At 38.0% G+C, this 13,631-nt stretch overlaps 1 protein-coding gene across 2 annotated transcripts; it reads left to right on the top strand.

Moving 5' to 3' along the window:
- On the top strand, positions 6,842 to 11,029 carry LOC109352238 (putative transporter arsB). 2 transcript variants are annotated; one of them, XM_019594128.1, is made up of 4 exons: positions 6,842 to 7,047; positions 7,727 to 9,000; positions 9,139 to 9,328; positions 10,613 to 10,875. In XM_019594128.1, the coding sequence occupies exons 2-4, from the start codon at positions 7,837 to 7,839 to the stop codon at positions 10,873 to 10,875; spliced, it is 1,617 nt and encodes a 538-aa protein (XP_019449673.1). In that variant the 5' UTR covers positions 6,842 to 7,047; positions 7,727 to 7,836. The 2 variants fall into 2 exon arrangements, with proteins under 2 accessions (XP_019449673.1, XP_019449674.1); XM_019594129.1 differs by lacking the exon at positions 6,842 to 7,047 and having other exon boundaries at positions 7,837 to 9,000; positions 10,613 to 11,029.

Below are 13,631 nucleotides of genomic sequence, written 5' to 3'. Positions count from 1 at the left end.
GCCATTTCACTTAATGATTTTCTACAATCACCAAGGGGCCATTTTGCACTTACGTTCGCCTGACTGAAGGCGTTCAAATTCAGAATTAAATTCATCACACTCAAAATGTTCATAAACACAAGATTGTCCAGCAGTTGCATAAAGTTATGTACAGAATTTAAATAAAGAGATTATCGCAAAAAGTGTTCATTCATTCAAGGGAAACATATTACAAGGTACTTCAAAACAAACAAAAATTACAAAGTTCCCCCACCCTGACCAGGAAAAGACATCGAGACTGGATCGCCGTTGTCATCCCCCACCAACAGGCGCCCATCTTCCACATAGGCTCCAAGCTGCATCCAAGACCAGTCTTTGTTTGGAAAAGCCAGAGCTAGTTGAGACTGGGCACTCTCCCAAGCATCCACAATGGCTTCACCCACAGCCTTCTCCAGCTGCTCTTTTTCAGCCTCAACGGCCGCCCGTCCCTCCTCCAGTGCCCGTACCCGAGCTTCCAGAGCCGCCTTCTCCTCCCCTAATGCCTGCACCTACCCCAGAAGTGCGACCTTTTCTTGATCGGCAGCCTCAGCACGGGCTTACCAAGCTACGACCTCCTTTTTTGGCCGACGAAGCGCTTCATTCTTAGCACGGACCGTCCCTTCGGATTCCATCACCTGGGCGGTGAGCTTCAACTTGTCACTTTCCAAAAACCCCACGCGAGTGGATAGATCCGCCGCCTGGGCCTTGGCGACCTCGCCCAATCTGACCAACTTCGCCTTCTCGGCGGAATGAAGATCGACAATCTTCTGCTTCTCCGCCTCATGCGCGGCCCGAAGTTTCGCCATCGCACCATCCGCCATCCGCGACTCCAGAACCCCATCCGCCTCCTGGTACTTCTGGATAGAAGCAATAAGGACAACACTTCCCTTCACATTTTGCAGCAGGACGGACATGGGTAACTTGTCGAAGGTCTCCTTGGCATGGGCATTGAGGAGCGCCTACTCAATCACCCTGGGGACACTAACAAGAGAAATACGGTCCTGACTTCCCTTAGCACCTTTCTTCCTGCTTGGCTCAGAGGAACGACCGACATCCTCCCCAGCTGTATGCCCAGAGGAAGGGGGCGCTGATGTACCAGCTTCTTCCCCCGTCGATGCGGACGGGGGATTTCCAGTAGGATCAGTAGGAAGAACCGCTTCGGTAGGCACAGCAAGGGGCGTATCAGCAGCCCTTTGGACCAGCTCTTGATCCATCAAATTCTCAGGCTGCCCACCACTCTCTGAAGAAGGCGGCACAATTGTTTGACTGGGAGACCCCTCAGTAGGACAGGGAACGGGGGATGACGTTCTCTGACGCTTGGAAGAAGCAGCGTCTTTCTTAACCAGGGCGGCAGTCCTTTTCAAAAGCAGGCTCTTCCTCAGCTTCTCACTCATTTTGGCTTTTAGTTCGACTGCACAAAGAGGAAGAAAAACGTTAGTAACAGGATATACAGATACATAAAGACAAAGCAGTAAAAGAAGTCGAAATCCGGTCCACCCACCAACAAGGTCCACTAAAGCCCCTTCCCCGTCACAGATCGCCGAGCAAGGAAGAATTCCCCCCTCATCGATCTAGTAAGTTATGAGTTGGGCAGCTTTCGCCTTTTCCGGAGATAAGTCTTTGGTCTCCACTAAAAAGCTCTTGGAAGGGCGTTGATGGATGTCCCCCTTCCAGGCAAAGGGGAATCGCGGCTTGCCGGATTTGCTGAGGCACCAGTCATTCCACGCCCGCCTGACGTTCACCTTGTAGTACCCGCCCTTCCATTTTTTCTCATTTGAAGAGAACAGCGTGAATAGCCCATGTTTGGGCCGAGATTGCGCCACCCGTGGTGCCCCTCCTTATCTTCATCGGAATTGGTGCGGTGGCCGACCCGGAACATCCAAAAGAACAGATTTAGAGTGCAAGGGATGCTCGCCGCCTGGCATATTATCTCGAACACCCGAATGAACCCCCCACGAGTTTGGGGTCAGTTGGCTCGGAGCAATCTGCATATGCACCAGAATTTGCATATTCCACTCCTGGAGATGCACCAAAATTTGCATATCCCACTCCTCCAGGGGGAGACGAAGCCCCAAGCGCCGGATGTACGCCTCGTACAGGAAGAAGGTGTACTTGTCCTTTTTCTCCTCCGCGAAGTCATAGCAGACCCTCTCCCCTGACCTAGGGGTGCTGGCCTCGAAACCATGAAAAGTTTCTTTGGCCACAGGTATGCTGAGGGGAGTCCCATAGGGGAACATGCTGGGAGTCCCTAGCACCTCTCTGTCCACCCACCAATAGCGGGAATCCTCCCCGGCCAGCTCCGCCGGAACGGACGGTTGAGGAACCTTTGCCTTATATGTCCTCATCGTCATGAACCTGTCATCACAAGAGTCATCAGACTCAGACCCAGACTCAGACTCGAAACTGTCACTCAAACTGAACCCATACTTGGCACGCAGTGAGGCCAAATAATCGTCGGCGGCTCTCCAGTGAAACCCTGCACCTCCACCTCTGGGAGGAGGAGGGACGACGCTCAGCGGTTCAAAAACCTCCACCAATGTGTAAGACGAAGGCGGCGATTTTTGGAAACACGGTGGAGGTCCAGGAAAGATCTCCACGTCGAAATCAGACTCCTAATGACAAATGAAAACCATGAGAAACGAGTGTTACCTGGGTTTTTGAAGAAGTTGAAAATAGGAAGAATCCAAAAGAAGATCACGCTGGAAGCAAGAAGTCGCGAAAAGAATTCAGGGGTTTTTGAAAATACGTAAAAGAGAAAAAGTCACAAGACCCTCTATTTATAGAGGAACCTGGACCATGGGCCCAATGACCAGGCCCATTCACATCCTCATCAGGGCCGTAGAAAAACACTCAAGTGCAATCCAACGGAAACCCGAAAAACAAGGAAAATTCGGCGGAAACCAAAGGTCGTGCCACGTGCTGGCAGTTGAATGACCAGCGGTCACTCCCATGACACGGCAAAGTTCGGCGGACATTAAGGGTCACAATAGGTAATGATGAAACGTCTCACTCCAGCTGATACATTACCCAAGGTCATTAATACCTACCACGTGGCGCGGGGAACCAAAGAGACACGTCATAAAATCTCAAGAAGCACCTAGCTGCTCAAGATAGATCAATATGCCCAGCTAGACAATCACCGGGTCGGGGAGCATCCCTAACAGTCCTCGCCCGGCGCACTGGCCAGCTCAGTCAACGCCCTTTCAATCTTAGGTCGCCAAATCTCATACGGTCAAACCGCCCTGAAAGAGGCAGAGTCTCCCAACATGCTCGCCCAGCATCCTGGCAGACTGGGGGCAACTGTTCCTACCCGGCGAACCGAAGAGTCACATACTTGGTCGCCGAGGTGGGTCCCGCATCCAAATCAAGCGAAGCTCGTGTAGAGTCTCCCAACATGCTCGCCCAGCATCCTGGCAGACTGGGGGCAACTGTTCCTACCCGGCGAACCGAAGAGTCACATACTTGGTCGCCGAGGTGGGCCCCGCGTGTTGGGACCATTAGAGTTGACCTTAGAGACAGCATGCCTTTAGTACCTCACCAACCCACCTGTACAGATTGCAGAACGGCTACCAAACCAACAACAGGCTAAAAGACAAGAGTGGCACAGTGTACGGTCCTAGCAGACCGCCAGACACGGGAAAAGCAACCCCCGACAATACCTTTGGTCGGCCACGCGTCGCACAACCTGCCAAGAGCCCAAAGTCAACTCTCCCTTCTGTAAATAGGGATTTCTACCAACAGGAAGTATCTTAACCTCTTTACTCTTTAGCATTACTCACTCTACTACTCTCTATTCTAATATTCCCATTCACTTAACACTGACTTGATCGTCGGAGAACCTTTTCAGGTACCTCCACCGACGGGTCCAGCTCTCCTACCTCATCTTGCTACTTTGACGACTATCCTCTTCTTCCTCAGCAGCTGATCAACCATTATTCGTACCTTTGTGTTCTAGGAAAGAACATAGGTTATGATAGCTTTTGTTCTTCAACAAAGCAGTATGCACACCAAGTGCATATGCTTCAGCAGCAAGAAAGAAAGAATAGAAAAAAACAGAATAATGAGAGTGAAGAAATGAGAAGTTTGAAGAGTGTTTTTGAGAAGAGAAGAAGAGAATGATGATTCAATGAATATGCATCAAGATTTTATTATAAGATCAATAGAATTCTTCTTACAAAATACATCATATTGACTCAATACACAAAGCATACTATTTATAGCTATTCATCCTAACTAACTTGCTAACTAACTAGCTATATTAGGAAACTTAACTAATTACATCACAAAGCTGAATTATACTTCAATAGGTTATCTAAAAACCCAAATAAAATATTTGGAATTTTTGGATTATCAAATTTATTATTATTAGTTTTATTAAACTCGGACTGGTCAATGATTCAATAAGGATATTGGGTCAATGAGTCACTAGTTCAACCAGTGGGTCAATGGTTAGACGGATTAACTAGATTTGCTTTAAAAATTCTAAAAAGTTCATGATATTATGTAACAATATTTAATAATCATATACTCAAATTTTAAAAACATTATCATGCCTAATTAAACAACAAAAATGAATATTTTACTATTATAAAGTGATATAAGTAACTTGATGACATATCAAACAACATATGAACAATATTTTAATTACAACAAAAACATATAATAAATTTAAAATTTAATTAAACAACGAATATTTTGTTATAATGTAAACTAACAAATGACAAACATTACTACAAATAATTTAAAAGTAGTTGTTTTTCATTGAAAAACGACATTGATTTGGTTATTTTAAAAAATATTTTTTTTGATTGACTCGGTTGGTCCAACCTGTCCGACCACCCAGACACTAGTTTTAGCCTTAAACTGACCGAATCAACCCGATTTGATGCAAAACCGGTTAGATGAGAGATTCATACCTATTAGATATCCGGTTCACGGTTGAACTGGTCGGACCGGCCGGTTTGAGCCGAGTTTTATAATAGTGATTATTATTGTATTGAGTAGAGTGGAGGAGAGGAGAGAGACAAAAATATAAATTCCTTGTTATCTTTTATCAATGAGATAAAATATTCATCGAAAGAAATTAATTCCTTACCCAAATGATGAGATGATATGCGGTGCCAAAAAATTGGAAACAATACTACGTATACTTTAGGGTGATAGTATTGAGTTGAGGTAATAGAATATGTATTATCTTAACACTAATTTGGTATATTGGAGCATGTACTGCTAATGTTTAATAACAATATATTAGTAGCCGATTAATACATCGCAAATCTCATTAACAACAAGTTATTTTGTTTTTTCTTTTTTATTCATTATTTGCAATTTATTTGATTGTTTTTTTATGAGAAGGAGCAAGAATAGTTTCAGGTTGAGCAACAACTACTCTCCCCTTAGGTAAATAAGAGTATTCCATATATAATTCAAAGCTCTAAGTTGCTTGTACAGCTGTACCTGCACTTTGTTCTTTTTTTGTTGGATAAAAACCAATTGCGCTACTTTACTAACAACATCCTATGCATGAAAAGTGGTGGGGGATAGTCAATTCTAGTCAAAGAGCAAATTTTCAATAGTATCTCAAAAAAGTTCATTTGTGGCATCAAGGTTCAGATAAAGAAATTATAATATATACATAGAGAGAGAAATGAGAGAGAGTAGGAGTATCTCCCATTCTAAATAACATCTTTAGTCTTATTTGAATCTTATCCATTATTTTATAGTTATTATAATTCGCTATGAAATAAGAATAACATATATTTTTCTTATAATGATAAATATCATTTTTATTCTTATTTGAGTTTCATAACATTTATGTTTTTTCCCACAACATCTATCTTTCTCCTTACTTTCATTTAGCTAAGAACAAAAAAAAAGTTATTCTTATTTAAGAACAAAAATCAGAAAATAAAAATAACATAATGCAGAACAATAAGAATATTCTTATTCTATTAAGAATAACTACTGTGGTTGCTATAGGAAAAAAAAAATAAAGGAGAGGGGAATGATACAAAGAGGGGCCAATATGACTAATTTAGTTAGTATTTTGATATTTTTTATCTAACAAATGATATCTCTAACCTAGTTATAGGAAACTAATCTCTTTTTATCTTATTCAAAAAATTGTGTACTTCTCAGTTTGTGTTTGGAGTTTTGATGGCTAAAAATTTCAGTAAATTGGGAATATAATTTATATTTAGAGATATTTTATTCTCTCAAAAGAAATCTGATTGGTGGAGTCTTTGTCTAATATATTAAAAAAATGTGCATCCAAAAGTTTTTTTATTCCAATGATTAAATTGCCTTTTGTTTTTTACCATAAATTATTCCAATGATTAGATGGTCCTTACACAAAAAATGCTGCTAAGGTTCATTATTACACGCAATTCTCTTATATCTACCTATGTGTCAAGAATAAAAAATTCAGAACAGAGATGTACAAGAAAAAATGAGGTAGGTCTAGTATGCTGTGGAGCTATCTTATTTGTTGCATGAGGTAGCTATCATCACCTTAAAAAATTAAAATATTTTATTAGTATTTATTAAATTTGTAGAAAAATTGACCTCCGTAACTTAACTAAGTTATAATCAAAGAATTAAAATTGTATAATCCATAAGTATGAAATTTATCTCTATCATAACGTTTGATTATCTCAATTTAGAGATCTAATATTACCTTACACCACAATTCTTATAATTCTTGATAAGCTTAAGTTGAAATCAGTAATTCAATATTACTAGAAGGAAGAAAATATTGGCTGTTTACTGTTTCCCAGAATACTGGTCGGAAGGGTGCATATTAACATAAATGATAAAATATTAGAGGCTAAAGTTTTCACTCTCTGTTGATGCTGCTAAATCTCTTCCACCATGTTCCTAAAACATTAAAATATTTCTCAATCTCAAATCTCAATCCAGAATAAAGGACCCTTTCTAAAGATTGCTACCACTTTCTTGCACATGACATGGATCAAATCGATGCGAGTTTCCAAGTTAGACCACAACCCATGAAAGTTTGTTCCCTTTAAGGTAAGAAAATTAAGAATGTAACATGTGTGTGGTGCAAGTTTGTTGTGTTTCTTTTATCCACTTATCTTGGAATAAATGTTATGTAAAATGATATCTATGCTCATAATTTGCAGAACACTTTACCATACTAGCATAAACTTAAAATTAAACAATAAGTATATTGGACTTCGCATTCATGTTATTGAGGTTTTATTTTTTCAAGTGTTATTATTGATTTTGATGAATAAGTTTGTTTTATTTGTTCTAACTGTTTTTCAATCATGGGTTGCTGATTGTTTTAATTCAGAATAGAATAACAGTGATAAGAGGATGCAGACTTGCATTTTCTGAAGGAACTAGTTGAATTGTTCAGTTTAATTCTCTTTGCAAATTTTATAAATCTCTGTTTTTTAGAGTTAAGAAAAAAATTCATTATAGCCCAATTTCTCAACGTTGACTTTTATCACTGTTTAAGTTCTGAAAGATACCATGATATACTGAAATGTCTGCTATAGTACAACATTTACATAGGCCTTTGTCCATGTTCTCCACGTATTTGATCAATAAGCTTCAGTGACACTCATGATTCGCATTATTCGAGTCTCGTAGTAGTAGATAGAATTAGAAATGATGTAACTAAGGTTGGATTTTCATGTATTCATTCTTATTGTTCAATTGGCTTTTCAATTTTCATGTTCAGGATATTTGACTCTGCAAGCCTGAATTCTGTGTTAAAGGCCTACAAGTGTAAATTTTGATCTTTGATCGGAAAATTGAATTGACTGTTCCTTGTTTTAGCCACAAACAACAATGGCACTGGCTCCTATTCCAAAAGTTATCTTAGGATCAATTGCCTTTGCTATTTTCTGGGTATTAGCAGTTTTCCCAGCTGTGCCTTTTCTACCCATTGGGAGAACTGCAGGGTCCCTTTTAGGTGCCATGCTTATGGTCTTATTCCAAGTTCTTACTCCGGATCAAGCGTATGCCGCGATTGATCTCCCGATTCTTGGTCTTCTTTTTGGCACAATGGTTGTCAGTGTTTATCTTGAAAGAGCAGACATGTTTAAATACTTAGGGAAACTGCTCTCTTGGAAATGCAAAGGAGCAAAGGACTTACTTTGTAGAATCTGTTTGATTTCTGCTTTATCAAGTGCTCTTTTCACCAATGACACCTCTTGTGTTGTGTTGACCGAATTCATATTGAAAATTGCAAAGCAGCATAATTTACCACCTCATCCTTACCTACTCGCACTTGCATCAAGTGCCAACATTGGATCCTCAGCAACTCCTATTGGCAACCCTCAAAATCTGGTTATTGCTGTTCAGAGTAAACTATCATTCGGAGCGTTTCTGACAGGTATTCTTCCGGCTATGCTTGTAGGAGTTGTAGTGAATGCTTCAATTCTTATAGCCATGTATTGGAAGTTATTATCTACTCATAAGGATGAGGAGGATCCAGTTTCAGAAGTTGCGGCCGAAGAGGAGGTTAACTCTCATCAGTTTTCTCCAGCCACAATGTCTCATTTTTCATCCTTAAATTCTCAAGAATGGAATGCCTCTATAGAATCAATAAATTTTCAGAACTCTCAAGTTCAGACTCTAAGAAACCGGGCTAGTCCAATTGAAACTGAAATTCATAGAGTTCCTAGTAGCACAACGGATTCCACAAGAAATTCAAATGCGTCAAAGGAGGGGCCAAATCATACGCCTTCGCCGACAAGGGAGGAAACAATAGCAATGACTGTTGTAGCGGTAGATAAACCAAGAGAAGCTCATCTTATGAACTCTTCCGAAGGAAAGGACTGTTTAGACGCGAAATGGAAAAGGATACTGTGGAAGTCTTGTGTTTACGCTATTACATTAGGAATGTTGATTTCAATGCTTGTAGGTTTAAACATGTCATGGACTGCAATAACAGCTGCTCTAGCTTTGGTTGTTCTTGATTTCAAAGATGCCAGGCCATGCTTAGAGAAGGTAAAATCTATAAATACAACCACTTGTTTAAAGCTTCTTTCTTTTTATCTTTCTTGCACATAAAACACTACCTACCTTTTTTCTGGTGCCAGTTGAACTATGAACAATGTCTTACATTGAATTTTCTTCTTGGAACAGGTTTCATATTCACTTTTGATATTCTTTTGTGGAATGTTTATCACAGTAGATGGCTTCAACAAAACTGGGATTCCAAGTGCCATGTGGGACATGATGGAGCCCTATTCTCAAGTCGATCGCACAAGTGGAATAGCAATACTTGCTCTAGTTATACTTGTTCTATCAAATTTGGCTTCAAATGTACCAACTGGTAAGCAAATGATACTCTTACACAAATAATTTCATCACCTATTTTCTGTTTACTCTTTAAATTTATTTCTTCTTTTGGTTTTCTGTTGCATGGTATATGCATTTTGTTATCATTGAATCCATTAACTTTTTTGACTATGAGCCTGACTTGTAATGTATTTTTTCTCCATGTTCATTAAGTTGATTCTAAAAATGCTCTTGATTGGAAATTTCATAACAATTCAAGCAATACAGGAACTAGTGAGGAACTTGCATACAAAACTTGTTTGCAGAAATCATTAAATCACTTGAATGTCTTCTTTGAGGATTTTCAAAGTCAAGGGTAGACTTGAACATTGTTAATATAATAGCTTCTATAATTAATGATTTGCAGCGTACTATTGGTAGAAAATTTATTTTTAAGAGATTCAAGCAAAAAAACAGGGAAAAAATGCATGCAGTGATAGCACAAAATTTATTGCTAAAATGTTTACTTAAGTTCCAGTTGCACTATTTTGGTTTTTGAGAACATGCCAGCCTAATATATATTTCCAAAATTTAAGTGCCCCACTGATAGCAGGCTTCTCTTTTTTCAGTAAATAATTGAACATGTTATAGTTGTTACACCCCTCTAAGTTTACGGGCTAGCAGGACCCAACCCTACCTAATCACCCGATTTGGCTTGATTGGTTGGCTTTCATCGGGTATAGGGCTAGGTAAGGGACAAGCATGACCCGACACAACTCTGTCAATTGTCACATTTTCGTTATGCTTGTATGTGTCTATTCAATTGAATACATAGTAATGACATTTACTTGTATAAAATATCATTCATTCTCTAATTTTTCATCATATACATATATGTAAAATTTTAACAAAATACTTATATATATCATTTCATGGATCAAATTACATATTCATAATAATTAATATCAAGAAAACTTTATATGAATGTGGTATGCAATATAGTTAATTGGGTTGAGGGTTAGGTTTCCGGATCAAAAAGGCTAGCCAGGTAGACATTCAGAGTCAAATTAGCCTTTAGGTCTAAAACCAAGTTTAGGTTCAAAAAAACAACCTGACGTTAAAGCTATAACAGCTTTCTTTAATTATTTTCTGAACTGTACAAAAAAACCAAAGTTAACTCTATATGCATACAAACATTAATTAGTAATGATGGAGGTTTAAATTCATTTCTTATCATGTCAAAACTGTTTGTTACCTGATATTGTCACAACAGCAAAATGTCCTAGCCATTTTGGTCTTATGTTTCCTTAACCAATTTTTTTCTGTTTATATTTCCTAGTTCTATTGCTTGGAGCAAGAATAGCAGCTTCAGCTGCTGCAATTTCCAAAGAAGATGAGAAGAAAGCATGGCTCATCTTGGCTTGGGTGAGCACCATAGCAGGGAACCTCTCACTATTGGGATCAGCTGCTAACTTGATAGTGTGTGAACAAGCTCGCCGCGCGCCTAACCTCGCATACACACTAACTTTCTGGAGCCATCTCAAATTTGGCCTTCCTTCAACTCTCATTGTCACTGCCATTGGTTTGATACTCATAAGATGATAGTGAATTTAATGAATTCTATAGACTTTTCTTGTGGAAATTTATTTATAAGTGAAATCAGTTTATGCCAATGTATTGTAACTTACGGGTACAGGAGAAGATATATGTAAATGAATAATGAATTTTCTTTGTTAGATCATTCATGTCAAATAAGTGAGTCCCTATGATGATTATAAAATTTGATGAGTGGTACCTTGAAAATGTTTTCTTAACATTGAAACTTAGATACCAACACAGTTTCTAATGTTTTTTTTGGAGATAAATGTGTATGGTGTAAGATATGTTGGAATTTGTTGAAGGGATGTTGCTTGAAATGAAAAAATTCACTAGTCTAATTTTGTTTGGAGGAGGGAAGTTGAAAGACTTTATAAGCTTAAGTTGCGGTCCAACATTCTTTTTAATAAAATATTTATTTATTTAATTTTTTGGGTCTTTTGGTCTTAGACCGTGTGAGAGTCGTTGGTAATAGAGTCATTGGTGAAAGAGCCATTAGAGAGCTGTTGGAGGCCTTAGGCTATAAATAAAGGCCTCATTCCCTCATTATTTTTCGCACGAAGTTGAACGCGTTTACCTCTTAACTTCTCTTTTTCTCCCTTTATATTCTGCCGACGCATTTCCGGCAACCTTCTCCCTCTTCCTTTCCGTGATACTTGAGAATTGGCACATGCAACCAAAGTGAGAATTTCGAGAACTGACACTGGTGGTCAGTATTGTGGAAAAAGAATTGGCATGTGTAGCCATACTGTGAGATTTTAAGAATTGACAATGATAGTCATATTGTAGGTGTATTCGAGAGCGATTCTTATAGTGCAGTAAAAAATCGTATAATAGAGAATTGAGTGTTTTATCTTGGGGACGACGTGATTGATAGTCTGCTTGCACATTTTGGGCAGTGTCATGAAACGTCTAAAAGTGAGTGACCTGGTCGACTCGGTCAATAAGTATTATTTCGTGCCATTTATAATTGTTGCAAGTTACAGTAACAACAAATTTAAGACGTTTCTACTGCAATGACATTCATAAATAATATTATTAGACCAAACAACTACGACCTGAACAAAGCCATTTCGGTTTGATGGGACAAATTTCAAACGTTGACAATATAAGATGGATTTTTCCTCACTATGAGAAAGGTTGTCCACGTTCTGAAAGCCGATATCTCACTGGTGCCAAATGAGTCTGAAAGAGAGAAAGATAGAGAAATTGATATTTGAAGATGGTGCAACGTCTCACCTACCGCAAGCGTCACAGTTACGCCACCTAATCCAACCAGCACAGGATTGTAAAAACCCCAAGTGAGAAACTCGTTTACCAAATCACTAGGAAGAGGGCTAGTGGTCTCAAATGCCCTGTTACTGGAAAGAGAATCCATGGGTATGTCTTTTCGTCTCATTTCACATTTTTTGGGTAATTTCACATATTTTGTTTATGATGATTTTGTATTCTTTTATATTTAATGCAATTTTTAGCTATCCGTTAGTGCATTTTTCAATATGTTTAGACTATATACCCAGATTCATTCTTGATTCTTACAAAACTCAATTGTGGGTTAAAATAATAATATTATTTTTTCAAATAGAGATTTTAGTGATTCATTAGTTCGTGTTAATGTTTATTTGAGGTTATTAGAGACCAAGTTGAGATATTATGCTTCTCAATGATTATTTTGATGATCTCTTAATTTTGATTTGTTTCAAAAGTTTCAATCTGCCATTTTTTTATTGTTTAGTATAAATAAGACTTTCTAGGTAATGTTCATATGAGAGAAAGAAGGAACTTTGGTGCATATGAGAAAAGCTAAATTCCTTCACTTAATTTATTTGTTTTGATTATTGTGTAAATTGAAAGAAATGTCTAGACTTCTTATTTTACTAATTGTCACTCTATGTTTCATGTCGTATGAATTGATAACTTATGTTATTTTTATTCAAATAGAGTTGTGATTATATTAATGATGATCATAAACTACTACTATTGTTAAGAGTTGTTTTTGAGTTCTTCATATTACACTCTTATATTGTTAAAGGCATTGTTTATGTTTCTAAATTTGTTAAAGCAGTTGGTAGGATGAAAGATTCAACTAAGTTATTGATTTACCAACTAGATTTTGTCTTTGTCCAAAGTATTCGTTAAATGCTTTTAGGCTAAGCATGCAACTATGAATTGATCATCACATTTTTTTGGAATGAAATGATATTAAAATTCTATAAATCAGTTATAATTATCTATATGTAAGAATGTAATTTGAAAAACTCTTATTAGGCTATATTATATATGTTTTGCTACCTTCTTTTAGTTACTAATACTTTGGTTAATAAACCAGTATTGTATATTCATCCGAACATGTTTAATGATTTTTATATATTAAATGACATTAGTCATGAAACAATTGCACCATATTCACCTGAAATGAATGATAAAACTAAAAGAAAGAATATAACTTCAACTGAATTAGTTGTAGCTATTATGTTAAGTTCTGGTGCAGCACCCTCTTGGTGGGGTAAAATTTTATTAATTGTATGTTATGTGCTAACTAGAGTCCTCAAGGCTAAAAGCAAAATTTCCCGTAGGAAATTATTAAGAATAAACAACCAAACTTGTCTTATTTGAGAACTTAGGGTTGTCTGACCTATGTCCGGATACCAGACCCCAAGAGAGTTAAACTCGCAAGTAGAGCCTATGAATATGTATTCATTGGGTATGTTATAAACAACAAGGCGTACAGGTTTTATGACCTTAACACGAAAGTGATCATT

The sequence above is a fragment of the Lupinus angustifolius genome, chromosome LG07, assembly GCF_001865875.1.
Source record: "Lupinus angustifolius cultivar Tanjil chromosome LG07, LupAngTanjil_v1.0, whole genome shotgun sequence".
In the NCBI taxonomy this organism is placed as follows: domain Eukaryota; kingdom Viridiplantae; phylum Streptophyta; class Magnoliopsida; order Fabales; family Fabaceae; genus Lupinus; species Lupinus angustifolius.
Note: the sequence above shows the minus strand (reverse complement) of the source record. Positions and strands in the feature narration are given on the sequence as shown.

Coding starts and splice junctions, on each gene's coding strand:
- LOC109352238 (XM_019594129.1), top strand. CDS start 7,837: ATGGCACTGGCTCCTATTCCAAAAGTTATCTTAGGATCAATTGCCTTT. Junction 9,001..9,138: donor CCAGGCCATGCTTAGAGAAG/GTAAAATCTATA, acceptor TTCTTGGAACAG/GTTTCATATTCACTTTTGAT. Junction 9,329..10,612: donor GGCTTCAAATGTACCAACTG/GTAAGCAAATGA, acceptor TATATTTCCTAG/TTCTATTGCTTGGAGCAAGA.